The sequence below is a fragment of the Panthera tigris genome, chromosome A1, assembly GCF_018350195.1.
Source record: "Panthera tigris isolate Pti1 chromosome A1, P.tigris_Pti1_mat1.1, whole genome shotgun sequence".
Lineage (NCBI taxonomy): Eukaryota > Metazoa > Chordata > Mammalia > Carnivora > Felidae > Panthera > Panthera tigris.
The window spans coordinates 7,875,210-7,902,774 of NC_056660.1; the positions used below are offsets into that span (position 1 = coordinate 7,875,210).

Genomic DNA, 27,565 nt, shown 5'->3' on the forward strand with positions numbered 1-27,565 from the left:
CTAGCCAGCAAACGAAGCAAAGAAGAAATCAAAAGGGAAATTAGTAAATACCTTGAGATGAATGAAAATGAAGACATCACATTCCAAAACTTATGGGATGGAGCTAAAATTTATAGCTGTGCTGAGGATAATTTATAGTTGTATGCCTACAACTTGAAAAAGGAGTAAGAGATCTCAAACCAATAACCCACTCTTCCACCTTAGAACTCTAGGGAAAGAACAGGAGACTAAATCGAAAGGGAGCAGAAGGGAGGAAAGAATGAAGATTAGAGTAGAAATTAATGAAATAGAGAACAGAAAAACAATAGAGCAAAATCCGTGAAACCGAGAGCTAGTTCTTTGAAAAGATGAACAAATTGGAAAACCTTTAAACAGACAAACCAAGGCAAGAAAAAGAGAAGACAAATCAATAAATCAGAGATGAAACAGTAGGCATTACTAAATGTCTAAATTACTAAAATAAAAAGCATTATAAAGGAACATTGTAATTGTTTGCCAGTAAGTTCGATAACATGAAATGGACAAGTTCCTACAAAGACATGCACTACAGAAACTAACTCAACGAGAAGGAGACCACCCAAATAGACCCATAGTAAGTAAAGAGATTGAATTAGTAACCAAAATATTACCAACAAAGAAAGCCCAGGCTCAGATGGCAAGAGAATTTTATCAAACATTTAAATAACTAACACCGATTCTTCAAAAAACTTTTCTAAAACAGAAGGGAAAGCTTCCCAATTCATTCGACAAGGGTAGTGTTACCCTGATACCGAAACCAAAGATATCACAAGGAAACCACAGATCAGTATCTTTTGTGAATGTGGACACAAAAAAACCTCAATAAAACACTAGCACATTGAATATATATAAAGAGACTTATACATCATAACTAAGTGGGATTTGTTCCAGGAATGCAAGACTGGTTTAATATCCAAAAATCAACATCGTTAATATACCATATCAGTAGAATAAAAAACAAAAGGCACACGATCATTTCAATAGATGCAGAAAAACATTTGACAAAATCCAAACCCCTTTCATGATAAAAACACTCAACAAACCGGTAATAGAAAAGAACTTCCTCAACCTGCTAAGGGCATCTGCAAAAACAAACAAACAAACAAACAAACAAACAAAACAAGACAAAACAAAACAAAACCTAACAACCAACAACCAATGTCATACTAATGATGAAATACTGGATGCTTTCCCCTTAAGATTAGGAGCAAGGCAAGGTCACTATTTCGATTCAACATTGCACTAGAGGCTCAATGGCTATCATAAATAATGCAATATCCTAGCCAGCACAATTAGGCAAGAAGAAGAAAAAATAAAAGGCACCCATATTTGAAAAGAAGAGGTAAAATTTTGTTTTCAGATGACATACTCTTCTATTTAGAAAATCCTAAGGAATTCACTAAAAATAACTATTAGAACAGTAAATAAGATTGCAGGATCCAAGATCAACATACAAAAATGAATTGTATTTCTATATACTTGCAATGAACAATCTGAAAATGAAATTAAGAAAACAATTCCCATTTATAACAGCATCAAAAAGAACAAAGTACTCAGGAATATGTTTAGCACAAGAAGTGTAAAACTTATACTTTGAAACTATAAAAACATTGTGGAAAGTAATTAAAAGATATAAATCAATTTTTGAAGCATCCCATGTTCATGGATTGATATTAAGATGGAGCCAAAGTATGGAAAGAACCTGAATGTCCCTGACTGATGAATGGACAAAGAAGATGTGGTATATATATATTCAGTGGAATATTACTCAGTGATGAAAAAGAATGAAGTCCTGCCATTTGCAACAATGTGGATGGAACTAGAGAGTATTATGCTAAGCAAAATAAGTCAGTCAGAAAAAGATATATGATTTCACTCATATGTGGAATTTGAGAAATTTAAATGAACATAGGGGAAGGGAAAGAAAAATAAGATGAAAACAGAAAGGGAGGCAAACCATAAGAGACTCTTAAATACAGAGAACAAACTTAGGGTTGCTGGAGGGGAGGTGGGTGGGGCATGGGTTAAATGGGTGATGGGCATTAAGGAGGCACTTTCCAGGATAAACACTGGGTGTCATGTGTAAGAGATAAACCACTGGGTTCTACTAAAGCCAAGACAACAGTGTTTGTTAACTAGAATTTAAATTTTCAAAAAAGATGGCACTGTTCCCCAAAGTATTCTATAGATTCCATGCAATCCCTATCAGCATTCCAGCTAATCTGACAAGCTGATTCTAAACTTCAAAACTGCGAAGAATCCAGAGCAGCCAAAATAATCTTGAAAAAGAAGACTAAAGTCGGAAGACTTTCACTTCTCAATTTCAGAAGTTACTACTAAGCCTATAAATGACAGTGACTAAGACAGTGTGATACTGGCATAAGGACAGACACACAGATCAATGGAGTAGAACTAAGACTCCAGAAATAAGTCAATGAGTCTACAGTCAATTGAGCTTTGGCAAGGGTGCCAAGATCATTCAGTGGGAAAAGAATGGGCTTTCCAACAAATGGTGAAGTAACTTCACACGCAAGGAAATGGGGTTGTACTTTACATCATACCATATACAGATATTAACTCGAAATGGATCGAAGCCCTAAATGCTAAAACTAAAATTTTAAAACTTAAAAAGAGCCACAGAGGTAAATCTTTGTGATCTCAGCTTTGGTTGGGTTCTTACATACCATACAAGCAACAAAAGAAAAACAATAGATGAATTGTGCTTCATCAAAATTTACAACTTTTGTGCTTCAAACAGTACTATCAAGAAAGTGAAAAGAACTCACGGAATGAGAGAAAATATTTGCAAATTATAGATCTGATAAGGGATTTGTATCTAGAATATCTAGAATATGTTTATACATATCTAGAATATATTAAAACCTAGACATATATATGTATCTACAACATACAGCACAATATTTTATGCCTAGGTGATATTAAATATAATTATATAAAATTTATTAATATAATAAAAAATTGAGGAACTCTTACAACTCATTAATAAAGATAAATAGCCTAATGAAAAAGGCTATTTTTGGGGCGCCTGGATGGCTCAGTCGGTTGAGCGTCCGACTTCAGCTCAGGTCATGATCTCACGGTCCATGAGTTCGAGCCCCATGTCGGGCTCTGTGCTGACAGCTCAGAGCCTGGAGCCTGCTTCGGATTCTGTGTCTCCCTCTCTGTCTCTCCCCCTCTCCCCTCATGCTCTGTCTCTCTCTCTCTCTCTCTGTCAAAAAAAACATTAAAAAATTTTTGAAGAAAGAAAAAGGCTATTTTTTCACAGCCTGGAAAAAGGCTCTGAATAGACATTTCTCCAAAGAAGATACACCAGTGGCTAAGAAGCACAAAAACAGATGCTCAACATCATGAACCGTCAGTAAAATTCAAATCCAAACTACAACAAGATCCTGCTTCATATCCAGTAGGATGGCAACGACAACAATAACAACAACAATAAAACAACCCACACTAACAAGTACTGGCCAGGATCTGGAGAAACTGGAACGCTCATGTACTGTTGGTGGGAATGTAAATGGCGTAGCCACTTCGGAAAAACAGTCTGGCATTCCTTCACGTGGTTGAACGCAGAATTACCATATGACCCGGCAATTCCTCCCCTAGGTATCTTCCCAAGAAAATGAAGACTTATGTCCGCACAAAAACTTGTATACGAATGTCATGGCCAAAAGGTGGGAACAACTCAGATGTCCATGCACTGATAAATGGAGAGCCAGAAGGTGGCAGATCCATACAGTGGGGTGCCATCCAGGCAACAAAAAGAAATGAAACGCTGACACGTGGTACAACGTAACGTGGATAAGCTTTGAAACGTGCTGAGTGAAAAAAGCCAGCATATATTTACATATTTAATGACAAAATGACACGCATTTCGTTATTCTCTTTATATGAAATATCCAGACGAGGCAAACCTAATCAGGACAGAAGCAGATTAGTGGTCGCTTCGGGCCAGGAGGGAAGGAGGGATAAAGGGTGATATTTCTGAAATTCAGTCGGTGGAGCGTCTGACTTCCGCTCAGGTCATGATCTCACGGTTCCTGAGTTCGAGCCCCACGTGGGGCTCTGTGCTGACAGCTCAGAGCCTGGAGGTTTCTGCCAGTTAGGTCAGATACGGTACACGGATCTTTCTGTTACAGCAAGGCAAACCCAGAAAGCTCCTCATGTTCCAGACTCAAGCTGCTATCCTAAACTTTCAACGATTTTTAAATGTATTATGCGTGCGGTACAAAATAAGAAACGCCTCGGTTTACGAAAGCTCTTTCCTGACTACCTTTCTTCAGAAGAGAAACAGGTTTTGCCTGGTCTCACATCGAGGCCCCACTGACCTAATTACAGCAGCTAACTGGATATAGCAAGAGAGGAGAAAAGGGCAAGGGTTAGAAAGGAGAGAAGAGAACACAGAAGACAGTCCGCCCTTGTTCCTTCCTCTTGCGTTTCCATGAACTTGCTCTTTGAAACATGGGTGGCTAGCTGTAGATCAGCGTAATCAACCACCTCTCAGCCCAGTGTCCAGCACTGGCTGGACAGAGCCAGCTAATGTTTCTGGAGAAGACGTCAGGAGCAGCAAGAAAAAAGGTGAAATCAGGACACATCACGTACCCAGCACTGTGCGTAAAGCACAGTCTGTGAACTCAAGGTCCTTATGCTGTAGTCTAGCTGTATGGTCAAGGCACATGCTTCTCCCACACAGACGTGCTCAGACTGACTACAGGAAAAAGTACTAAATGCTGCCTTAAAGGAGAATGGGAATATCATTCTTTAAAAACCACAGCTACGATCTAGATAAGTTAGTTGAAGATCTAAACAAGAGTGGAGCGCTGGGTAGATGGAAATCTCGACCCGACCACAAGATCAAGGCAGGCCAAGGTCTCAGGCTTCCCCCGCGCCCTGGAACCCCGCTCACTGGGTGTTCACACCGAGCTGCTTAGCGGATTTTGGGGTTCACCGAATGAGTGACCTTTGTCAAGCTCTTCATCTTCATCAACTGTAGCATCCCAAAAAGAAAATGAAAAGAGAAGGACAGAAAAGATGGTAAGAAGGAAGAGAGGAAGAGTGGGGAAGGAAGGAAGGAAGGGAGGGAGGGAGGGAGGGAGGGAGGGAAGGAAGGAAGGAAGGAAGGAAGGAAGGAAGGAAGGAAGGAAGGGAAGAAGGAAGGAAGGGAGGAAAGAAGGAAAGACCAAAGGAAGGAAGGAAAGAAGGAAGGGAGGGAGGGAGGAAGGCAGGAAGGAAGGAAAGAAAGAAGGAAAGACAGAAGGAAGGAAGGACGGACAGATGGAAAGATGGAAGAAAGGACAGACGGCAGGAAGCAAGGAAAGAAATGAAATGGAAATGAAGGAGAGAGGAGAGGAAAAAACAAGGAGCTCTGAAGGACTACTGTGACTCTTTCTTCTACCGCCAAGATCTTGGCCATGGTCCCAAGTCCTATTATTCCCAGTTCTACCTCTGAATCATCAGTTGCAAAACTGTTAACAGGCTTTTACGATATCCTATCCCAGTCTCTCATGTTAAAGAAGAGGAAACAGAGGCCCAGAGAGGAGAGGCCTTCCCACAAGCACAGGAATAATCTTAATGGCTGAGCCAAAACTGGATTCGGGTTTCCTGATTCTAGACCATTCTCTCTCCACCAAATCAAAATCTGGCCCTAACCCTCCTGAATGACTCGGGAGCAACACCACCTTCAAATACCCACCTCAATGGGAGAAACGGTGGCACAGAGGAGGGGTAACACGGATCTTCTGACAGAAGTTAAAAATACAAAACAAGAGACTGGTAAGTAATTCTCACTATTAAAATCCAGCTGAGTTAGCGCTCTCTGATGTAAGGTGCCAGCGCCCCTGTGGTCATCTCTGTGACAGCCCCGTCCCCACCCAGGGCGGTCAGAGAAGGCCCTGTTTTACCAGGGCTGGAAATCCCGCCAAGGGTACAGCCAGCAAGTACAGGGGGAGCTCGGCCACAGGCCTCTCCAGCCAGGACACGGGTTCCCCCAGGGGGCAGCTATCGGGCTAACGTTCCTTCCACAGTCGAGGGCACAGGGAGTCAGCAGCCAGGGCTCTGTTCACATCCTACACGGGCAACCTGTGCCACCACGGGGCTCTCCGGCCACAGCCTCCTCATCTAGGAGACGCAGCAAGCACTCTCCCACACCCACACTGATGATCTGTCGTTCCCTGACTTGAAAGGTTCCCACTGGGCGTCGCACAGTGACATCCCTCTGGGGGCCGGGCAGGGGAGGCAAACGAATGGAGCAGCAGGATGAGACAGTGAGAAAGCTGGCCGTTGGGCGCGTGGGGACCAGGTCTGAGAGAGGCAATCCTTGCTCGGGGTGGCCGGCGGTTGCCAAGTGGAACAGGGGCCAGGATGGCTAATTTCCAGTTTGCAAAGACAAGTAGGGAATCGGGTTTTGATGCGAAGTCCTCTAATTATTAAATATTGGCAGCCAAAAGCACCGTGCCTGCCAGTCAGAACGTATGTCGGCTGAATGTGGCCCCCACGCTTGCAGTCCGCAATCCTGTGCCACGCTGCACCTCCCCGCCCCCCCAGCTCTGGTTTACATTGCACACAAAGCCCCGAGGGGGCTGGGACAGAAGCCCGGGCAGGGTCATGCTGGAAAAGAGCGGGGGCTTCGGAATCACCCCGATCTGGGTCCAAAGCTGGACGTGCGCCACCTCGAGCACCGTATCAGATTTCTGCAACTTTTCTGTAAAAGGCGACCTATGATGGAATTTATTCCAGTGGGCTGTTTGTACGAAGCACATAACGAACCTGAGCCACATGTCGGTAAGTGACAGCGACACATGCCAAGTCCCCGGTGAGTCTCAACAGCGGGAGGATGCTGAGGCATCGTCTCGTCCAAACCCACCCAGTGAGCACCTGCCCTATGTTTGAATAGCCAGACACACGGGGAACTCACCACGTCCCGAGACACTTCATTTTGGACAGCTTTGGACGTTAGAAAGCGTTTCCTTATGTCAAGCTGAAAGCTGCCTATCTTGACTTCTTTCATTCTTAGATAGCAGTTCTGTCATCTAGGGTCATAGAGCTGAAGAAGCTTGGTCTCTTCCTCATATAAGAAAACTTTGAGGGCACCTCGGTGGCTCAGTCGGTTAAGCGTCCGACTTCGGTTCAGGTCATGATCTCACGGTCCGTGAGTTCGAGCCCCGCATCGGGCTCTGTGCTGATGGCTCAGAGCCTGGAGCCTGCTTCAGATTCTGTGTCTCCCTCTCTCTCTGGCCCTCCCCCCACCCATGCTCTGTCTCTGTCTCAAAAATAAATAAAAACATTAAAGTAAATTTTTTTTAAAAAAAGAAAACTTTGAAAGAGGCTATCACATAGTGCCTCCTATTTTCCCCCGTGCAATTCTTTACCTCTTCAAACATTTCAGTTCCTTTCTCGGGTTGTTCCTTGCCAGCGAAGATCATAAAGTCATCCAATTATTTAAAGCCCCCAACCCTTTCAGGCGGGTGCCCATTTTACAGATGGTGACAATGCAGTTTAGAGGGGTCGAGCAACTTGCTTAAAATTCCCGTTTTCATGGTCCGTCCTGAAGCACAAACTAAACGGCAAGACGGGCACCGCCTTTATTCTGAATGCCACGTATTTACTAACGCAGCCTGAGACTGGATTCATTGCCTTGGCCGATGTGGAGTCTCCCTCGTGCGCGCTCGTTCAGCCACAGCCTCCCCCAGAAGGCCCTCGGGCGGCCAGTGGGGTTTGCAAGCCACACATAGTCCTTTACACTAATTACTGTCACATCTCATTTTGTTAATCCCAGCTCGCTATTCTGTCTGCAGGAGACTTCTTGGATCGTGATGCCATCACATGACAGGTGAGTTTTTGCTCCCAAGATTTTACTCATTTGCTCAGCGTGCCCTCAATTTCCTCCTCCAAGTCCGGGAGGTGAGGTAAGGCTAGCGTAACTGAAAAATCCCACATCTGTCTCTTTTATTTGGCGAACATTCTTGAGCACTTCCCGTCACTGGACCCTGCACCGGGTGCTTAAGCTCGCACTGTCAGCCCTGATCCTCCCAGAGGCTGGGGTGAGGGGGGGGGGTCCCATGTGAAAGGAATGTTCCAAAGCTAGTTCGGGGGACCCTGAGGAGGTTTCCAGAATGGGGGGGAGGGTGTTTAAGTTGAGACCTGCTGGTACAGAAGAGCTGGAGGGAGGCATGGGAAGGCGGGGCAGGGGGAAGCACCCCAGGCAGAAGGTCCCTAGTCTGTGTTCCTTGGCTCATCATAACCTATTTCATTTGCTCGAACAATTCCCGGCCCCTTGAGAGTTGAGGGCCTCATCTCTGTGATTTCTACTCTGCCCAGCATGCCGCCTTTCACACAGAGTAATTACTGCCAATTGATCCTCCTAAGTGCAGGCACAGGGCTGTGTCTATTATCTCATTTAATCTCCTAATGACCCCAGAAGTAAGGCTCTTCCCATCTTACAGGCAAGGAGGCTGAGGCTCAGCAGCTGGTCGAATGAACAACAGGAGTCGTCACAGTACACACGCAGATGGTCCACACGGCAGGCCCAACGCTAAAACTCAATGTTTCACCCTCACCTCGCAAGTTCACGGGTACGACCTCTCGACCGTTGGAGGTGGGGAAGGGCAAGCACTTTCCTGCCTTCTCTACCATGTACTACATGCGGGACTTGTGGCAGCAAGTTCCCTGGCCCTTCTGCAAAATGGAGACGAGAATGACAGCGTCACTCACAGGGCTTCACCATACGCGAAGCGCTTAGCATGGCGTCCAGCAGGGTAAGACCTCGGGGTTAACGATCGTTCTTACTAAGGAATTCGTCCAAAGTCAAAGACTTAGCCGGAATCAGAACAGGGATTTGAACCTAATTGGAATCCGAGCATGTCGTTGACATGGTGGACGTGTGATGAGGGAAAGCGGGGAGGGTGTTTACGGTCCCAGTAAGTCACCGATTTCTAGGTAGCACCATCGGTGAGCCACGAGGATGCCCAGGCAACCCAGAAAGCATGCCACAGACGACCAAACAACAGATCTTTTCAAGAGTAAAGGAAAACTTAAGAGTATCAGACCTGCAAGGACCATAAAGATCAAAACAGATCTTCTCTTGGTCTCCGGGCAGGGCAGGCATTTTGTTATCATTGTTAAAGAACGTTACAAAATGTCAGAAACTTAAAGCCTTTTCAGCTTAAGGGGATTTCTCCTTGAAAAAGTCCCTTGCTCGTTTTTCTTAAAAGATTACTTAAAGGAGATTTTTAAAAATCCTTAAAACCATAAAGTTTTGAGGTACTGTTTTCCACGCTTCTTCACCGTAGAAGGAAAATGACAGGGTATGGTCAGTTTTATTGCCTTTGGACTTCACTGCCATCCTGAGATTTCACGATCGTACCTCAATGGTTAACGTCTCGAAGTCTTAGGTTGTGTCCAAATGGCTCATTCGAGACTATGTTCATTCTGATTATTTTTTAGTATTTATGTAGCTGGACTCAAGGCCTGTTGATACCCAAGTGTGTATTTGCTAGCAAAGCTTAGCAGGCCAGCATGCCCATATTTTCTGGTAAGGAGCCTAGGGAGTGTCGGGAAATGCTCTCTTTCTGAAGGAACGGCCCAAACTCTTGGCAGGTACCATCAAGTGCTCAGGCCGAATCCCTAGGAATATGCTAGGTGAACCCAAGGTCTGGGGCAGGGGCTAAGAGAATGCAATGCTCTCGACTATCAACAGAGCTACCAACATGAGTGGCTTCTATCCCAGTCACATGCAAGTGTTTTCTATGGCCAAAGACCCTTGGCGTCTAATGACAAAAATGTTTCTAGAAAGGAAATGTGAAATGTCAGGGCTTAAAGATACCAAGAAGGCCTTCTATCAAAATTTCACATAGCTGGAAAGGAGAATGGATAAGAGTTAAGTTACTCTTCTCTAAACTCTCTCCATGTGGTCCTAATCAGCTGTCCCCAGTGATGGATACAATGGATAATCTCCTTCATGCTTGGGCCCTAGAGGGAGTACAGACCTAGGGTGTAGAGGGGTCTGTTTCCCAAGGAAAAAATTCTGCCATTCCAATCAACAGTGTCATCAGTGTATATTTTAAATCCTAGAAATATTTCCTTCCCTTTTTACACAACCTCATCAAAATGAAAAAAAAGAAAAAAAAAAAAAAAACCAACCGGCCAAATCTGACCTTGCGCTAGATTTCTGATGAAGCTGTATGCAGAGACAGGCCAGAACGTTCCCAGGAATTCCTTAAAGAAGATCATTTGTGGTAGAATTCCGGAAATGCAAATGAGCCTGAAAGTGCTATCGTTTTTGGAAGCCCACCTGGGTTTCCAGGAGGCGGAGAGCCCCAACTTTGTTTACCCCAATGTGATCATCTGTCTCCTGAACAAACACATGAGGCAACGATGTTAAAATGGCAACAAATGAAAACTGACTTTTAAAGCTGGAGATGCCCTTCAACATTAACCAAGCAATAACAGATAATGTCATAGATTTTTGCCAGGAAATCCAGACCTAAAGAATTCAGCCGGCTAGTCCGGGTAAGAGTTTTGTTTGTCAGAGTCGGTCTCTGAATTTTCTTTCATTCTACAGAATGTAAACTGTTTAAGCCTCTCTCCCCTTGGAGGAGAATTCTGACGAAGAGGAACGGGATTTTCTCTTTAAAGTTTCTCTCACGAAAACATGCCAGCGATTCCACTGAAAGGATTTTAGAAGCTCTGAGAGTCTGTCCGGCCCCGCGATGCCCTCCCCGCGCATCACGGTCCTGGCCCGCACCGCGCGGTGGATCTGACCGGGCAGGCCAGAGGACGCAATCCCAACAGCCTTTGCGCGTGCCACCTTTCAAATGTTGTCATCACCGCGGGGGAAAGGGTGGAAGCCACGAGGCTCCGTAAGTAAATCTGCATGCAGACCGCTACTGTTTTCACTGATGTCCCTGCGTGTAAGGGCAGCTCGGCTGGTTGGACTGGCCACACCAGGAGAGCAAACTGGGCAACAAATGCCAACTGCCCAGACATCACCCGGCTAAGCTGTGTCACCTGAGCAGCTGGCGAGGGACCCACTGTGCGTGAGACCCGGGTAGGAACCCAATGGAGGGCAGTGTTAGAACAGAACATCCACGCTTCACGGGACACTGGCACGGGGGACTCAAGAAGGACCATTGAAGATTCGTCTTCACTCCTTAGAAAGACCCACTCTTTGGGCACCTGGGTGGCTCAGTCAGTTAATTGTCCGACTTCTGCTCAGGTCCTGATCCCGTGGTTTGTGGGCTCGAGCCCCGTGTCAAGCTCTGTGCTGACGGCTCAGAGCCTAGAGCCTACTTCACATTCTCTCTCTCTCTCTCTCTCTCTCTCTCTCTCTCTCTCTCTCTGCCCCTCCCCCACTCATGCCATCTCTCTCTCAGAAAATAAAGGTTAAAAAACATTTTTTTTAAAAGACCCACTTTTGAACAACAGTTGTTCTCGAAGAAAGTTAAACCTGTGCATCTTAAAATGCTCCCAAATCTATTTTGGGTCACGGTCCTAGCCCAGGGGGGCTCCAAAATCGTTAAGACCCCTGAACTTTGCTCTCCGTGCCTCCCACAGAACAGGCGACGGGGCCTTGCACGGAGCAGATGTGTGACCCACGTCTGCAGATCACCTCCGTCTGCCGACAGCCCCTCCGGGGTCACACCGATTTGCGGGAGATGCGTTTCGGGAACGCGGTGACTGTCCTGTACAGGAGCACCCAGCAGCGGGGCAGTCACATCCACGGGAGGAGGGCGGTTCTCTCCACGACGGAGCTGTCCCCACGCCTCTGCGTCAGCACTGTGCAAAAAACACCGTCGTGCTTATAACTGGTGCTGTTTCCCTAAACACAAAGTATAGGGATGACCTACGCTGTCTACACTAGCTAACACTTTACTAAGTTTACTTACTTAAACTTGGGGAAGTTTGAAATTTTCAACTGACTCTACTGAGCTCCATAATAAGACATACATTTTACATTAGACTCTTTAAACTCTTGTTTCCGTTTGATCCACATATGCGCACAGACACACACACGTAAAATATGAGTGTGTACATGTGTGTATGCGTACGTGCATCACATGGAAACAAAAGTTTTATTTAAAAGTTTCCCTATGGGGTGCCTGGGTGGCTCAGTCGGTTAAGCATCCGACTTCAGCTCAGGTCATGATCTTGTGGTCCGTGAGTTCGAGCCTTGCGTCAGGCTCTGGGCTGATGGCTCAGAGCCTGGAGCCTGCTTCCGATTCTGTGTCTCCCTCTCTCTCTCTGCCCCTCCCCCATTCATGCTCTGTCTCTCTCTGTCTCCAAAATAAATAAACATTAAAAAAAAATTAAAAAAAAAAAGTTTCCCTAAATAACGCTGACCCTTGCGTTTTGCAATATACTTGGATATTTTCCATTCTATTCTGCTTTATTGTTACTGTTTTAATGCCAATTACAACCCATTAATTTGCTTCCACAGACCATTAGCAGGTTGGGATGTACGTTTTAAAAAGCTCTGACCACACCTGGGTGGCTCAGTCGGTGAGGCAGCCGACTTCGGCTCGGGTCATGATCTCCTCCTGGTCCGTGAGTTCAAGCCCCGTGTTGGGCTCTGTTTTGACAGCTCAGAGCCTGGAGCCTGCTTCGGATTCGGTGTCTCCCTCACTCTCTGCCCCTCCCCTGCTCGTGCTCTGTCTCTCTCTTTCAAAAATAAATAAACATTAAAAATTTTAATAAAAAAATAAATTAAATAAAAAATAAAAAGCCCTGATCAACTTGGTAAATAGAGTGATGTCTCCTTCCCGTGTCGCGTGAGCTAGAACACAGCAGGGTAACGGAGCACTGTGCATGCAGCTGGCACCCAAACAGGTGACTCTTCCCAACAGGTGACAACACAAGGCTCTCCGGGATCAAGAGAAGTTTCTCTAAGGTCTATCTGTCGCTCAGAAAAACACTCTGAAACCAGCTTAGCCGATCACTCCTCAAAAGAAATTGAATTTGAAATTTAAAAAATTTTAAGAACGAGACAATCCACCGAACGACAATTAGTGTTGTCTGAAGTCAGCAGCTGAAACGCCAGGGTCGTGACAACACCCGGGGATCACCTGGATCCCCATCCTGGCTTGTCATTTCATGAGCTCTGTCTCATGAAGGTCACTGAAGCTGCTCTCTCATCCAGAAAAGGGAAGAAATAAGACCAGCATAGTTTATCTCAGAGATAATTATGTAAAAGCTCTTCAGGAAACTCTGAAGTTCTGTACAAACGAGTACATCGGGCTGTGCCCTAGTGACTCAGTCGGTTAAGCGTCGGTTAAGACGTTGGCTCAGGTCATGATCTCACGGCTTATGACTTCAAGCCCTGTGCCCTGCATCAGGCTCTGCACTGACAGTATGCAGCCTGCTTTGGATTCTCTGTCTCCCTCTCTCTCTACCTGTCCCCCGACCCCCTCTCTCTCTCTCCCACTCTCAAAAATAAAATAACTCAAATGAGGGATGCCTGGGTGGCTCAGCTCTGGCTGTGCTGCCAGCTCAGAGCCTGGAACCTGTTTCAGATTCTGTGTCTCCCTCTCCCTCTGCCCCTTTCCTCCTTGTGCTCTCTCTCTCTCTCAAAAATAAACAAACACTTAAAAAATAAAAAAACAAGTAATTGGACCTTTCTCAGAATGTCTGTGCCATTAGTATTTTTATTTGCTGGGTGTCCCATAGCCAGGTAGAGCTTCTTCTCATTTTCCGTGAAGGCGTGATGATCATTCTCTCCCAGAGTATCTGGAAAATGCTTTTAAGTAATTTCTGTGCCCAACATGGGGTTCAAACTCACGGCCCCAAGAGCGAGAGTCACATGCTCCACTGAATGAGCCAGCCAGGTGTCCCATCTCTCCCAGAATATCAGAGTCATTAGAACCTCTGCTACTTTTCAGTGATGTACCCAGTGTGTCTGATTTTTTTTTTTTTTTTTTTACCTGAAATTAAGCTGCTATGCACGTCTCATGAGTTTTACACATAGGAGAGAACCAATGGAGAAAAAAAATCTGTTACGAAAATTCTCCACTTTGCTTTCATTGCCTCGGAGAGAAAAGCAATCAGGTAAAGAGAAGCAGGATAAAAAAAAGATGAGTTTCTTCTACAGGGAAGAGGTAGGAGATATTCACCCAGCAGGTAACACACGCACATCCATTTTTCCCCCCTTTTCCACTATAGTTTTTCAACAGAGGACATTATTCTTAAATAGCCCGGAAAGGCTCGGTCGTGGAGAGAGGAGGCATCCGGGCTGACTTCACAGTGTGGGGAACTCATCATGCTAAGTTCAAGGTCTTCCTAACTAAACCGGAGACGCTGACAAAATATTAAATACTTCGGAGATGCCATGAAAAACTTCTGCTCCATTTTCTTACTTTATGGCCCCAAATCACATATTACCGTAAGAGTTTCAACGAAATCCTCCTTTTAGGAAAGGCTGAGCTGGAGCCAATTTCTTGTGTATACCCGCGGCAGAAAAGCCGTGCAAACGCATTCCTTCCTCTCTGCAAAGGGGGGGTGAACACCACCTAAGTAGCCCTTACATTACTAGTCATCTAGAAATCTTAGTTTGCAAGTAGCAAAGCATTGAAGGAGCGCTTTACAATTTGCTTTTCTTTGTGACCCAGAATTTTGTAGCTATAACTATGCGGGGAGTCTGGGGGGAGGGGCGGGGGTGGAATCCATTCATTTTGCGGGAACAATTTTTTAAAATGCATATAGTGTCTTTCAACTACTCCCACTCAGCAGTCATTTTATCAAGCCCAAGCCCAGGGTGTATCGGGAGAGGAGGATGACTGTCTTTGCATCGGTGTCATTTAGTGAGACAAAGCTCTCCCTGAGTATGGGTCCGGGAACAAGGTGCCCAGGTCCCCTCCGGAAATCTGAGGGTCTCTGACTGCTCTCCCTCACCCGCCACGACCCAACCACCCACCAAGGTCAACTGAATCCCTCCAACCCACCGACTCCTCCACTTCCCCGTGGCTGCCAAAGCGACCTGGGACCACCAGCTCTCCTGCCTCAGTGCACTCAACAACCCCCTCCCTGGTCTCCCCGCCTCTGTCTTGCCCTCTCTGGATGTCCTCCCACCACGGGGAGACTCGGAAGGGAAAAACCTGACTTCCTTACTCTGCTGCTAATACTCTTCTGGTCACTCCCCACGTAGCCTCAACGTGAAGTGGGTCTCAGGTCCTTCGCTTGGAAAACGAAAAGGAGTGCTTCGAGGGGTGGTGGCAAGAACAAAATGGCACGACGCAAACAAACCCATCGGTTTAAACGCAAAGAAAATACAAACGTAAGGAGTTATTACGTTAAAGGAAATTGTAATTTACCAGACCATTCAGTAATTAAAGTACTTAAAGTTAATTACTCCAATAATTAAATTGATGTAACGTATTATGTCAGAGGCTTGGGGGATCTGAACAAGCTGTAATGCCAAAGTGGCACTGTTGATCTTTCTGTACACCACGTACGAGATGTGGTGTGCGAATCGGTGCCCAGTTGGGAAGGGGGAAGACTGCCGGTTACACAGCAGGGAATCAACAATGCCTACATAATGGTTTGGGTTATAATTCACATGCTGGCTTTCCACGGACAAAGCTACACGGCCCCTGTTCTTTTCCTTGGCACCCCATCGGACCACAAACCTAAGTCTCTCTCAAAAGATGTGTCTCACACCGTTTCTCGTCTTTAGAGAAAACCAAAATCAAATGCCAATATACATCTGCAGATGCTTCTCAGGAGAGAAGTCCTCCAGACAGAATAATGTGCTCTGAAGTAAACATTCAACAATAATAAATAAGTGACAACCAGTGAACGACTAGTGAGTAATCACAGCCGTGTATCAGGAACTGGTTGGAGTTTTCTTAATCCCAGAGACAATTCCGACTCATCAGAGGTAGGTTTCGTGCCCCCAAAAGAAATTAAACCTGCAACGGAGTATGTATTCCATTAACATGGAAGCATACGACTGCATTTTTTCAAAGGAATTGAAAAAACAAATGAAAATAGGAAACGCGTAAAATGTTACACGATTTGGAAAAGTTACACTTGCTTCGTAAACTGTATCGCAGCTACCTTGGACTTCAATGAAGCGTGTTACGAGATCAACGTCACTATCAGGAAAGACCACAAAACTGGTGTTACTATTCAGAGTACAGTTTAATAGGCGTGTAGGAGGTAAAAGTGAAAAGAGCTGAACGTTATTTTTTCGCAAAAAAATAAGAGAGATGTTTTTGGGGTTGTTTTTTACCCATCTGAGTATCCGATTTGCAAGTCAGATTCTGATAAACCCACAGGAGAAAAAGTTTCTTAGGAGAATTTTAGTACGAATGAATCTCCTCCCATTCCTCTGGAGAGATGGGAATAAAAGCGTTTTCTTTCCTCCACGAGTGCCAGAAAGAACATAACATACTATGTGGAACTAGAAAAAGAGAACGGGTGGCCGGGTCCGTGACTTTTTTGCACCACTATCAAAGGTTGTGTCTGCTTTTTCCATGGGCTGCAAAGGTACCTCTCTGGAAGTCTCCGTCCCTACTCTGCGCCGCTCCCCACTCCAGCATTTCCTGCCTGCCACCCTCACGTCCCTCCTGTGCGAAGTGGGCTGACTTCCCCAAGCCAAGATCCCAGACCTACTCCCCCCCTCTTACTTTGAAGTACATTTGCTCCATTCCTGTGATGGCAAACTGCTAGTAAGTTGTTATCTACCCCCTTGGAAAAGTGCAACATGTAAAAACAGGAGCAGAGAAGCAGCTGAGTCTCAATCAGGCTGATCAAAGCTAGAAAGATGTTACTGACTGTATCACACAACTGTTCTACTGTCTCCTAAAACTAGTTCTGAATCTGGGCGATCACATGTTATGCTCGGTAAAACACGGTCTAGTTGTCTCATTTCAAAGCTTAAAAAAAAAAAAAAAAAAAAGAATCCTGCCCAAACTTGCTCCAATGCAAGGACTCACCAGAAGGCAGACCCACCATGTATATTTAGACTATTGACAGCAATGGTTGCTTGTTTGGTTTTTTTAACTTGATTTTGTGCCAGATGCCAACTAATTTTGCTTTGCGTTCTCCAGAGCCTTGGGGGTTTGTTGTTGTTGTTGCTTTAAATCCCACTCAACAAGTTTTGGAAATTGGTTGGAACTAAGCAAGGAAGAACAAAATGATGGGCCATTTTCCTTATTCTTTCTTGGGGACCCGTTTCTACCATCAACGTATATTTCTTTAAGGATTTTGCATTTCTCGCCTCTGAGTATCACTTGGTTTGTTCGTTCTCCAAGGAGTGAAAAACAGTGCCATAAAAATTATAACTGGAAAACAATTCATTTTTACCTTTTGCCCATTCTACTACGGAATGATACACGCCAGCTCCTACTGTCATTACAATACTTGCTCGATGAACACGAAATAATTCAACATCATCAACTGGAACCAATTTTGTAACATTCAAGGGACATTAGCAACATTACCTTTGTAATTTAGTAGAAAGAACAGTATTTTACAATTCTGACATGTAAGAGAATACAGTTGTGTTAAAGGACAAAAAAAATCTTACATTCTATTTTGCTCTTAATTGAACTAAAATCTTGTCGCTCATTTATTGATCCAACTGTGCAATGGGCCACCCATTTACTCTCGGTACTATGGATACGGCGGTGAACGAACTAGACAAGAGTCCCTCCTTGCAGGGAGCACATCATTGACTACCGGGCCTTGAGGATTGTGATTGAAGCGGACACTCAAGAAATGCACTGAAAATGCATTCCACCAGTTTCTGGGGGCAGAATCTCTTTCCTGGTTCATGTCCTTCACCACTAGGAATGCCCACTTTCCAAGGGACCAGGGTGAATTTACATCTCACGGCAAACAGAATGTAGAAAACGGAGATCTTACCATTAATAAATATATAGATTGTAGATTCTGTTTTCTTCTTCTTTGAAGTGGGTGTAGATAGATATTTGCAGCTATAGAAGCCAGTGTGGTTTGCTTGAGCCATGTTCAAGGTCAAAGTACTGCAGAACTGTTTATCATTCCTTCCACAGGCAGATTTAGTTATGCTCAGCCTTTTGCTTTCCTTTCTCACTGTTTCAGGCAAAGACCATGAATGGGCTGCTTCCCCTCTGCAATCACAGATAAGGAAACACAACACAGTGAGGGCTGGGGCCAGGTCCCAAGCATCCATTTCGTTAGGAAGCGCTGTTCTGAGGGCCTTGAAAGGCGGTCATCTTCTGGACAGAGACACAACTTGGCGTTTAGAAAGCTTTTAAACAACTTGGAAGCAAAATGCAAAAAAAAAAAAAAAAAAAGGCTAGGGGCATCCCTTCCGTGTCTCTCCTTGACCGAGTGAATCTCTCCTTATGAAGCTGCAGCATACAGCTCGCACTTTGCAGATCACAAGAGACCACTGAAGTCCCCACCTTTGTTCTCTGAGAGGCCACATTTCTACTCCGCCAGGGAATGATTTTTGCATTAGGAAAGGCAACCAGGGTATCCCCGAACCAACACAGCCACTTACCTACATTTGAGATACAGTGTCTGGCCTGCTTGCATGATGTGCTGGGAGCCTTTTAAACTCAGTTCAGGACCTTTTAATTTCGAACCTGAACTAGATCCTGGAAAACAAATTTTGGAAATGTATTATTCACAAATTGCCTTCTCATTTTTCTTAAGTCCTATCTTTCCACGAAGATCACTTCGAACCTTTAACTTGCTTGCCCGTGCAAAAGGGTACATGTCATATTAAATTTTTAACTCACAATTTTTTTACAGTCCTAGCCTCATTCACATATATGCCCTATTATACCAGATGATTTAAGTAATATCCTAAAACCATTAAATTTAGAACATTAATAGATACATGCACGTTTCTAAATGCAGCCACATTAAGAATATAAAGTAGCATCAAAAACTCTCAGGATTAAATGTCAGTGTCCTTCAAAACTGAACTTCCACCCTGGTAGATAATCTGGTCGTACAGGCCTGGCTGATCTTTTTTTCTCAAATACAAAGTATACACACTTCCTGGGTTATAGACATACTTCAGTGATTAGTAAGGTCATGATATTTTGGGTGAGTCATTTCTCTTTCTGAACGAGTTTCCTCATTTGGAAAACCAATTATAGACCAAAATCGGTTTTAGAAGCCCTTGGTTTGTCTTACATAATCTCCAAGTTCCCTCTATAATGGAACAGAAAAAAGGAACTATTCACCTCTACGTGACATTCGACAAGCATACTTCATGGGGAATGTTGTGAGACAATGAAATAAACCACACAAAAGTGCCTGGACATCTACACATCTCCATACAACACGATAATAGCATCCACCTGAGGGACTCTGTGTGCCACTAAGCCAAGCCACCTCTCTCTCCAGACCTCAGTTCTCTTATCTGCAAACCGAGAGACTGGGCTAGATGACCTTGGGTATCTGACTCCATTTCTGACATCTCCAGTCCCATGATCCTTGAAACCATTGGTGTTATTGGAGGCTGATCCTCTCCTGAAGCGGCGTTGGGCACTGACTCATCACAATAAATATCAAGAAGGATCTCTCCTGCCTCCTGCTCCCCCCCCCCCCAGTGGAGGCAGCTGCAGATGCCTGGTAAAAGCAGGACATCGGGGCCCAGGATTAGCAGGGATAAGGGTTAGGGGGGTGGAGAATGGATATTCTTGGAGGAAAATTGGAGCCAATCTTGGAGCCAATCTTAAAAATATTTTTTCACTTAAGAAATAGGCTCACGTGGTGGAGTTCAAGATAGATGGCTGAGCCGAACAATCTTCTAGGTTTTCATGTCAGATCACAGATCAGGGAGATGAGATACACAGGTCAAACTCCACGGTTAAGGCTAGCAGTGCTCTCTAGCGTTACTCGTGGGTCCTATTATCGCAAAGAAAACTAGACTTAGTTAAAAGGCCTGCATTTGAAGCTTAAGTTCTCCATTTACTAAGTGCATGGTCTTGGCATTCTGTACTGTTGCTCCTTAGTATCCTCGTGTGTAAAACCGGAAAACCCATGACCTACCTTGCAGGCATGGCGTGTGGTTTCAGTGCTGTGTCATCTAAGTGGTGGGTGCTGCCTGACATGGGGCAGATACCCAATCGCTGCCATCTCGCAGACTTGCTCTCCCCGACTTGTGTCACCGAGTATTATGTTGAGATGTAATTGCAAAGACATTACGTGAACTTAATCTACATTTCCGGTGTTTGCTGGTGATATATATTGATGTTGTAAAAGCAACTTTTATACACCATAGGTCCTGGTATCAGATTGCTACTAGGAAAAAATGGCTCCATATGAACTAATTTAAGTTAAAATCAAGGTTTCGTATGGATGCAATCGGTCTATCCAATAACCCCACAGAACACGTCAACCCATTCAGGTACCTAGGGAAGCACTTTGTACTTTATCTTTAGGAGTTTCCTGAGGCAACATGTAGCTCAAAACCAGTGATCCGTGGGAACACTAAGTTTTTCTCAAGCCACAGTCAGCAACTGATAACACCTATCCTGAAAAACGTCCGGGCCAGGATACTTGCTGCCCTTCTTTATGGCACAGAGTTCTGGAGATTTAATTAAGCAGTTGTTCATGTGCTGGAAAAAATCCAGCGAAGACTCCTGCAGAAAATTCTGGCAGTACGTGGAAATATCTCTATGGCTGACGTGGAGATGATGAGCTTTCTCACCCAGGAGAGGCCAGGGGAAAGCCTCCCTTTTTGTGACATGAGGTGAACCCCACTGCCTACCACTTTGGTTTCCAAATCATATGAATCTTTATCAGCGCCCCCCAAAAAACAGCACTCCTGACATTCATCAGAAGGAAGCTTGGACCTCAAAGACCCACCCAAATCACAGCTGAGGGAAGCGCTATACAGAGAAGGGGCCCTTAAAGAACACGCCATCCAGGGGCACCTGAAGGCTCAGTCAGTTGAGCGTCCAACTCTAGATTTTGGCTCAGGTCATGATCCCAGGGTCGTTGGATCGAGACCTGTGTCAGGCTCTGCACTGAGCATGGAGCCTGCTTGGGATTCTCTCCCCCGCCCCCCACCTCTGCCCCTCTCCCCAACTCCCTCTTGCTCTAAAATGAAAAAAAAATTAAAAAAAAAAAAAACAACCCGAATACGCCATCCACACACTCTCCTCGGCACTTCCCATCCCATCGTCCCACTGAAAGAAAGCAACACAACTGAGCAGTTAAATAAGACACAGAAAACGATAGGGTTCTTGGAAAGTTTAGGGGGGAAAATGCTAAGAAAAATAATTTGCTATATAATTAGTCTCCCCCCGACATCAATGAATTTTGCACTCGGAATGAGGAAGCTAAATAAAAGTAGTTGATTAAAACAAAGGAAAGGAGAAGGAGGAGTAGGAGGAAAAGATCTCCAAGGAACTGGACACTCTGAGTATCCCATCATTCTTCAGTGAATAGGAAACCAGAATCTCGTAAAGATTAACGGACGTGCCAAGACTATAGCTTAACAGGAAAACTAACAGGGAAAAGGAAAGTGAAATATTTATTCCTCAAATGCTTGGAAAACACATTAGGCCTGAAAACATTTTTTAAAGCAATTTAACGCCCATACACCTACTTGAGTAGTGAAGATTTGACTAACATCCTTTGAGCCTCTACTGTAGGTCGGCCCTTTCTCCATTTCACTAGGGATGTATATCAAGATATATAAATACGGGGGCGCTTCGTGGGGGGCTCCGTCGGTTAAGCGTCTGACTCTTGTCAAGATCTCATGGTTCATGAATTTGAGCCCCACGTCAAGCTCCGCACTGAGCATGGAGCCTGCTCGGGATGCTCTCTCCTTCCGCCTCTCCCTCCAAATAAATAAATAAACGTAAAAAAAAAAAAAATAAAGATATAAATATGTACCTATCCCATATCCATTGTCACAGCAAGTGAAAATCAGCTGGCTCTTCTCAGTGATGGCTCAGAATCACACTGCCCAGTTGGAAACAGATCCCCAGGGTACTTTATTTCCAAAAGGGGAGTGCTAGAATTTAACAAGGATTCTCCCCGTGTGAAGCTCAGACGGGGACCCGAACTTCCCACCGTTGGCCACGGTGGCCCAGAAACCTGGTTTAAACAAATTATGGTCCCCTCAGTGAATTAGGTGGTCTGTCAACTACTGTTTCTGTCCACCTCAACTACAACATACAGCAGTCTCACCTTATCCGCAAGGGACCAAGACCCCCAGTGGATGCCCGAAACCACAACAGCACCAAACCCTACATATACTATGTTTTTTCCCACGCATACACACCCGTGATTCAGCTCAGTCCTTGAGGTTGGCACAGTAAGAGATGAACAAGAATAATAAAACAGGCCAATTATTAGAATACACTGTAATAAACGTCACGCGGGTGTGGTCTTTCTCGCAAGGTATCGTATCGTACTTGCACCCACCGTTCTCCTTCTGATGATGTGAGATGACACAATGGCCACGTGATGAGGTGAAGCGAGGTCAGTGACGCAGGCTATTAATGACCGTCTGCCCCGTACATCAGAAAGATGATGAGTGCTTCTAGGCCACAGGCGGCTGAAACCGTGGAAAGCAAACCCAGACATATGGGGGGACTACTGTAATCATGAGAGGCAAAGAGATCCAGTTCTGTCAGGAAAATCATCATTTAAATAACAAAACAAAAAACAATGCAGACTGTGGAAATGGGTTTATCACATGCTCCTTTATTAGAATAAGCTGTCAAGCGTCGTGGTGTAATAGCGTTAAAAAACTACTGTGGGGGGTACCTGGCTGGTTCAGCGAGAAGAGCATGTGACTCTGGATCTCGGGGTCGTGAGTTGAAGCCCCACACTGGGTGTATGGTTTACTTAAATAAAAAACTTAAAACCAGTAGGTGTATACGGACTTAGGGGCCTTATTCAGATAGAAATCATGAAACATCCAGATTTTTCCAGTTTTTGTTTAGCATCATTGATCTCTCCAGCTTAGGTACTAACTGGCTCTGTGGCAGCCACGGGCATATCACGTAAGCCTCAGGTGCCTCATCTGCCAACAGAGGGGGGTGGCCTGAGAATTTCAGAATTCCTTCCAGCCTAAAAGTTCTATGATCTGGAGATTACAGTCACTGATACCCATGTAAGAGTTAGAAATCACGTCAAAAATACTCATGAGGAATGAAGTACTTATATACACACTACAACCTAGATGGCCCTTGAAAAGATCATGCAGGTGCACAAAAAAGGAAAAGGCCGTATTAGAACATAGGGAGAAGCCGGCCGTCTACAAGCCACGGAGAAAGGCCTCAGGAGAAACCAAAGCTGTCGATACCTCAGATTTGGACTTCCAGCTTCCAGACTGTGAGAAAAGAAGTGTCTCTCATTTGAGAACCCAAAGCAAAAACACCACTGCTAAGTGAAAGCAGCCTGTCACAAATGGCCACACACCGTATGCTTCCATTTGTGTGAAATGTCTAGCGTAGGCAGATCCACAGAAAATACATTAGTGGTGGCTAGGGACAGGGGAAGAAGAAAACAGAGAGCATGGGGCTTCCTCCTGGGGTGGTGAAAATGTTCTAAAATTAGATAGCGGTGGTGTGGTAGGGTCCTCTCCCTAAGGATCGAAAATAAACAAAAACAAAAACAACCTCAAGGCAACCTGATTCCACGCGTACGTGATAACATCCCTCATGACCTCGTAACACGAGACCACTTTTTATCAGACTGCATGCTTCTGTGTTACCAAACATGGCAGACAGCGAAAGAGAAAACGTATAAAAAAAACTACGCCGCGTGGCATTCAGCTCTTCGGGTCTTCGGCTACGAACCCAACGGAGCAGTCCCGGCACAGATCGAGTTGCTTCCTGGAGAGGAGAGTCTCGGTGTCCCGACCCTCTGCGCCAGAATCCTGCTACAGCGATGGTTGCTCAATGCTGAATACGTTAAAAAAAAAAACACCGAATTATAGGATCTCACAGTTCGTGGGATCAAGCCCCACGTAGGGCTGACAGCATGGGGCCTGCTTGGGGTTCTCGCTTTCCCTCTCTCTCTGCCTCTCCCACATTCTCCCTCTTTCTCTGAATGAATGAATGAATGAACAAGCATTTTTTAAAACCACACCAAATTATGCGATTTAAAATGGTGAGTTTCATGGTAAGTGAATTTTATCTCAAAACTTTTTTTTTTTTTTAAACAAAGAACTTATGGGGAGCCTGAGTGGCTCAATCGGTTAAACGTCCAACTCTTGATCTCAGCTCAGGTGTTAATCTCAGGATTCTGAGCTCAACCCCCATTTATGGGCTCCGGGCTGGGCATGAAGCCTAAAGTAAAATAACATGGTAAGATTAAATTAAATTAATAAAATTAATAAAATAAAATTAATAAAATAAAATAAAATCTTATGGCTAAAGTAATCAGGTAAGTTGAAGACACGGAATATGGAGCTATTTTGAACTTCGTTGCTACATACTTCTCTATCACTATTAGATTTTATGCCATTTTTCCAGCTTAAAGCTGCAGAAGGCTGATTTTTTCCTTCATGCTCAATAACATCACTCTTTATGTGTTAGAAGTTTTACAAACATATTGCAAAAAAACCTCACTGTTCCCCCGAATTACGACCTTTTTGATTCCATGTTAAGTCACTTCTAATGGTGTATTTTGAATTGTAACCATTTAAATTGGAATTGTAACAAACTGAGTCACATTGAAAACTGTTGTTAGAGCTCTCTGTAGAAACCTAGCGGTGTTTCCTTTCATATTAAAATTGAATTCTAATTTACTTTTTTAATGCAAAGCTTTGTAGATCAGATTTATTTCAAATGAGATGCATCTGTCTTTGATTTTGCATGTTTTCAACAGTACATAATCCTACATGATAAATGACCTCTTTATCTAAGTATAAATCCCCAAGTATCATGTTTCCAAAATTTGATTTTAAGACCATGAGCCTTTAGCAAGGTTGTATGAGGTTAATTAAGCATAATTCATAATAAAGGAAGATATTCTTTCCCCAAGATGCACTTTATTAAAAGCGTAAGTCTCATAGACTAAGTTTTATAGAATCTTTCTGGCTGGAGGCAAGGGTGGGAGAAAGGTTATGAATGCAACTGCAGATGAACCAAATTTCTAGAAACTACCAAAGTTTTTGATTGGGATCTAATTCCTGCGGGGCTCTAGTGCTTAATAAAAAAGAAAAAAGAAGCTGAACCTTAGTCTCAACCTCTGTGTTGTGCCTTTATTAAAGTATTGATCAGGTAACATAAAGGGTACATTATAAGCGAGTGCACCATGAGAACGACAGTCTTTTTTTTTTTTTTTTTAATGTTTATTTATTTCTGAGACAGAGAGAGACAGAGCATGAGTCTGGGAGGGGCAGAGAGAGAGGGAGACACAGAATCGGAAGCAGGCTCCAGGCTCCGAGCTGTCAGCACAGAGCCCGACGCGGGGCTCGAACTCACGGACTGCGAGATCGTGACCTGAGCCGAAGTCGGTCGCTCAACCAACTGAGCCACCCAGGCGCCCCGAGAACGACAGTCTTAAGTGAAGACCCCACCACCTGCAAAGCTGGCAGCACGAGGGCATTATAAATGTATTTATACATATAATGCATGTTTCATTTCCAGCATGATGGAGAAAGACCCAGGGGTTCATATTCCATCTACCAACGGACCACATGGAAGACAGGAAAGCCATGGGGATCTGCGCAGCAGCGGCATAGCTTGAGTCCACGGTTAGCCAAATGTTAATTTTCAAAATGTTAGTTTTCCCCCCCCAAACAACTGGCGTTAGGTCAAGGAAACTCCGAAAGAAAAAAAGGATGTTAACCTAAATACATGCACACATACACACCTCCCGACTCGGATGCATACACCTCTCTCTGTGAAAAGGTCAACGTTGTTTTAGGTATGGGGGGGGAAGCGGGTATAGCTGTGTAAAAGGTCCGGGTGGGGGGTGAGTGTTTGAATTGTTTCCTTCATTGTTTTAGACATAGGGAGAGCTCTTTTTGGCTGGGATTTAGAAGCCGACATGTATTTGGCAATGGCACGGAGCTCCTGCTGACTTACTGCTGACTAATCCCTTATGTTGATAAGATTATTTGCAACTTTTGGGTGGACAAATACAGGATATTTTACATTAGAGTAATCGTGTGATGGATCTCGGGGTCTACAGAGGTCTGAATGTTGAAGTAGCTGCTGTCCAGCAGCCATACGTTTAATTTGTAGAAAGCTGCTAATCCCAGGGGTTGGCTATTGTCCTTTACGTCTTACGTGATGTTAAGCTCACGATTTTACCACACAGATCCACAAAAAAGAATTCACTGGCTTCTGGCTTTAGAGATTTTACTATTCGAAGTAACCCCCAAATCTTTAGGCTTTAAATGTCAAGTGTCCGATCCCCATGCTTTAGCAGAAAGTTTTAAATCGTCATTTACATGGCATTTGTGCCTTGAATTCACTGGGAAAAAAATAAGGGAAGAGATTATGAAATTATTTAAATGTTAATTTCAGCAGTTAGTGTTGGCACATAACCCATAGATACGTCCGCTTGAATAATTCTGCCACGGTGTGTTTTAAAGCTGCCTTACCATTTGTGTTTTAACTGTCCGCCAACAAAATTCATAAATAGTTTTTGCAGCGCAAGGCACAGAGGACACACTAGTAGCCTCTGATGTGGCCGATGTCTAAAATAATCAGAACTCGGACAGTCTTCACTGTACCCACGCGTGAGTCACTGGCCGCCTTCATTTTCCTTTTACAAAAGTTATTTAAAAGAAAGAATTCTGCATGGTTTAAGATGTTTACCAAGAGAGACGTACTCTCGTAACACCGACATTCCTACTATCAGTGTTTACGAGGGGGCACGTCTTCAGCGTTCCTCTCCGAGCTTTTTACTTAACGCTGGCTTCTCGGAGGGTCATGGTTTAACAGGGAGCCTTCATTTATCATTAGGCCTGTCACTGCACTACCATCAGGAGCCTACCCTCCCAGTGACCTGTACCCGTGCACAGCTCCTTTTCATGTGACATCAGAGTTAATTAAGGTTGGTCAGTGAGAAATCTCCTGCCGACCAAGAAGTTACCTTTTCCCAAAAAAGGCTCGACTCCCACACTGCTGCTCTTTTATTGAAGGAGGTCAAAAACCACCTCCACAGAGCCGTCTAACAACATGTCATTTCAATTTACCATACGATGTCACGGAAGTGATCTGAGCTGCCCGGAGCAAGGGTTAAGATCTAGTTGACAGGGCACGAGACGTAGCTCGTAAAGTATTTAGTAGAGAAGTCTGGTAGACCTTCATCTGGTTATGCAAAGGGAGAGGAACAGAACAACCTTCACACTCTAAAAATGCACAGAGGAAGGTTTTGTCTGTTAGGTAGTGATTCTCTACCAATAGCAGGAAACCCAGTACATCCGGGGCGTAACCCCGTTGGCCTCTGTTCTCGCCCAGTTGTTACCGTTCGGAGGACTGTGGGGAAACGGAGCCCAGAGCCACCTCGTATAGGATGGATCGCAGTCACCGACAGTGTTCTGCTGTCGCTCACGTCGAATCGCAAGTTATTTCAGGCCAGAATGTATTAGTTTTCAGGTTATGAGTGCCTGAGG

The 27,565-nt window shown here is 44.5% G+C and overlaps 1 protein-coding gene across 2 annotated transcripts in view; it reads right to left on the reverse strand.

Moving 5' to 3' along the window:
- The window catches only part of FLT1 (fms related receptor tyrosine kinase 1), a 171,589-nt gene that overhangs the window by 127,016 nt on the left and 17,008 nt on the right, over positions 1–27,565 (reverse strand). For both annotated transcript variants that reach the window (XM_042988867.1, XM_042988930.1), the window contains exons 2-3: positions 18,515–18,611; positions 17,893–18,119 (exon numbers count right to left, since the gene is read on the reverse strand). In XM_042988867.1, coding sequence (XP_042844801.1) covers positions 17,893–18,119; positions 18,515–18,611 — 324 coding nt within the window. The remainder of the gene's footprint in view (positions 1–17,892; positions 18,120–18,514; positions 18,612–27,565) is intronic.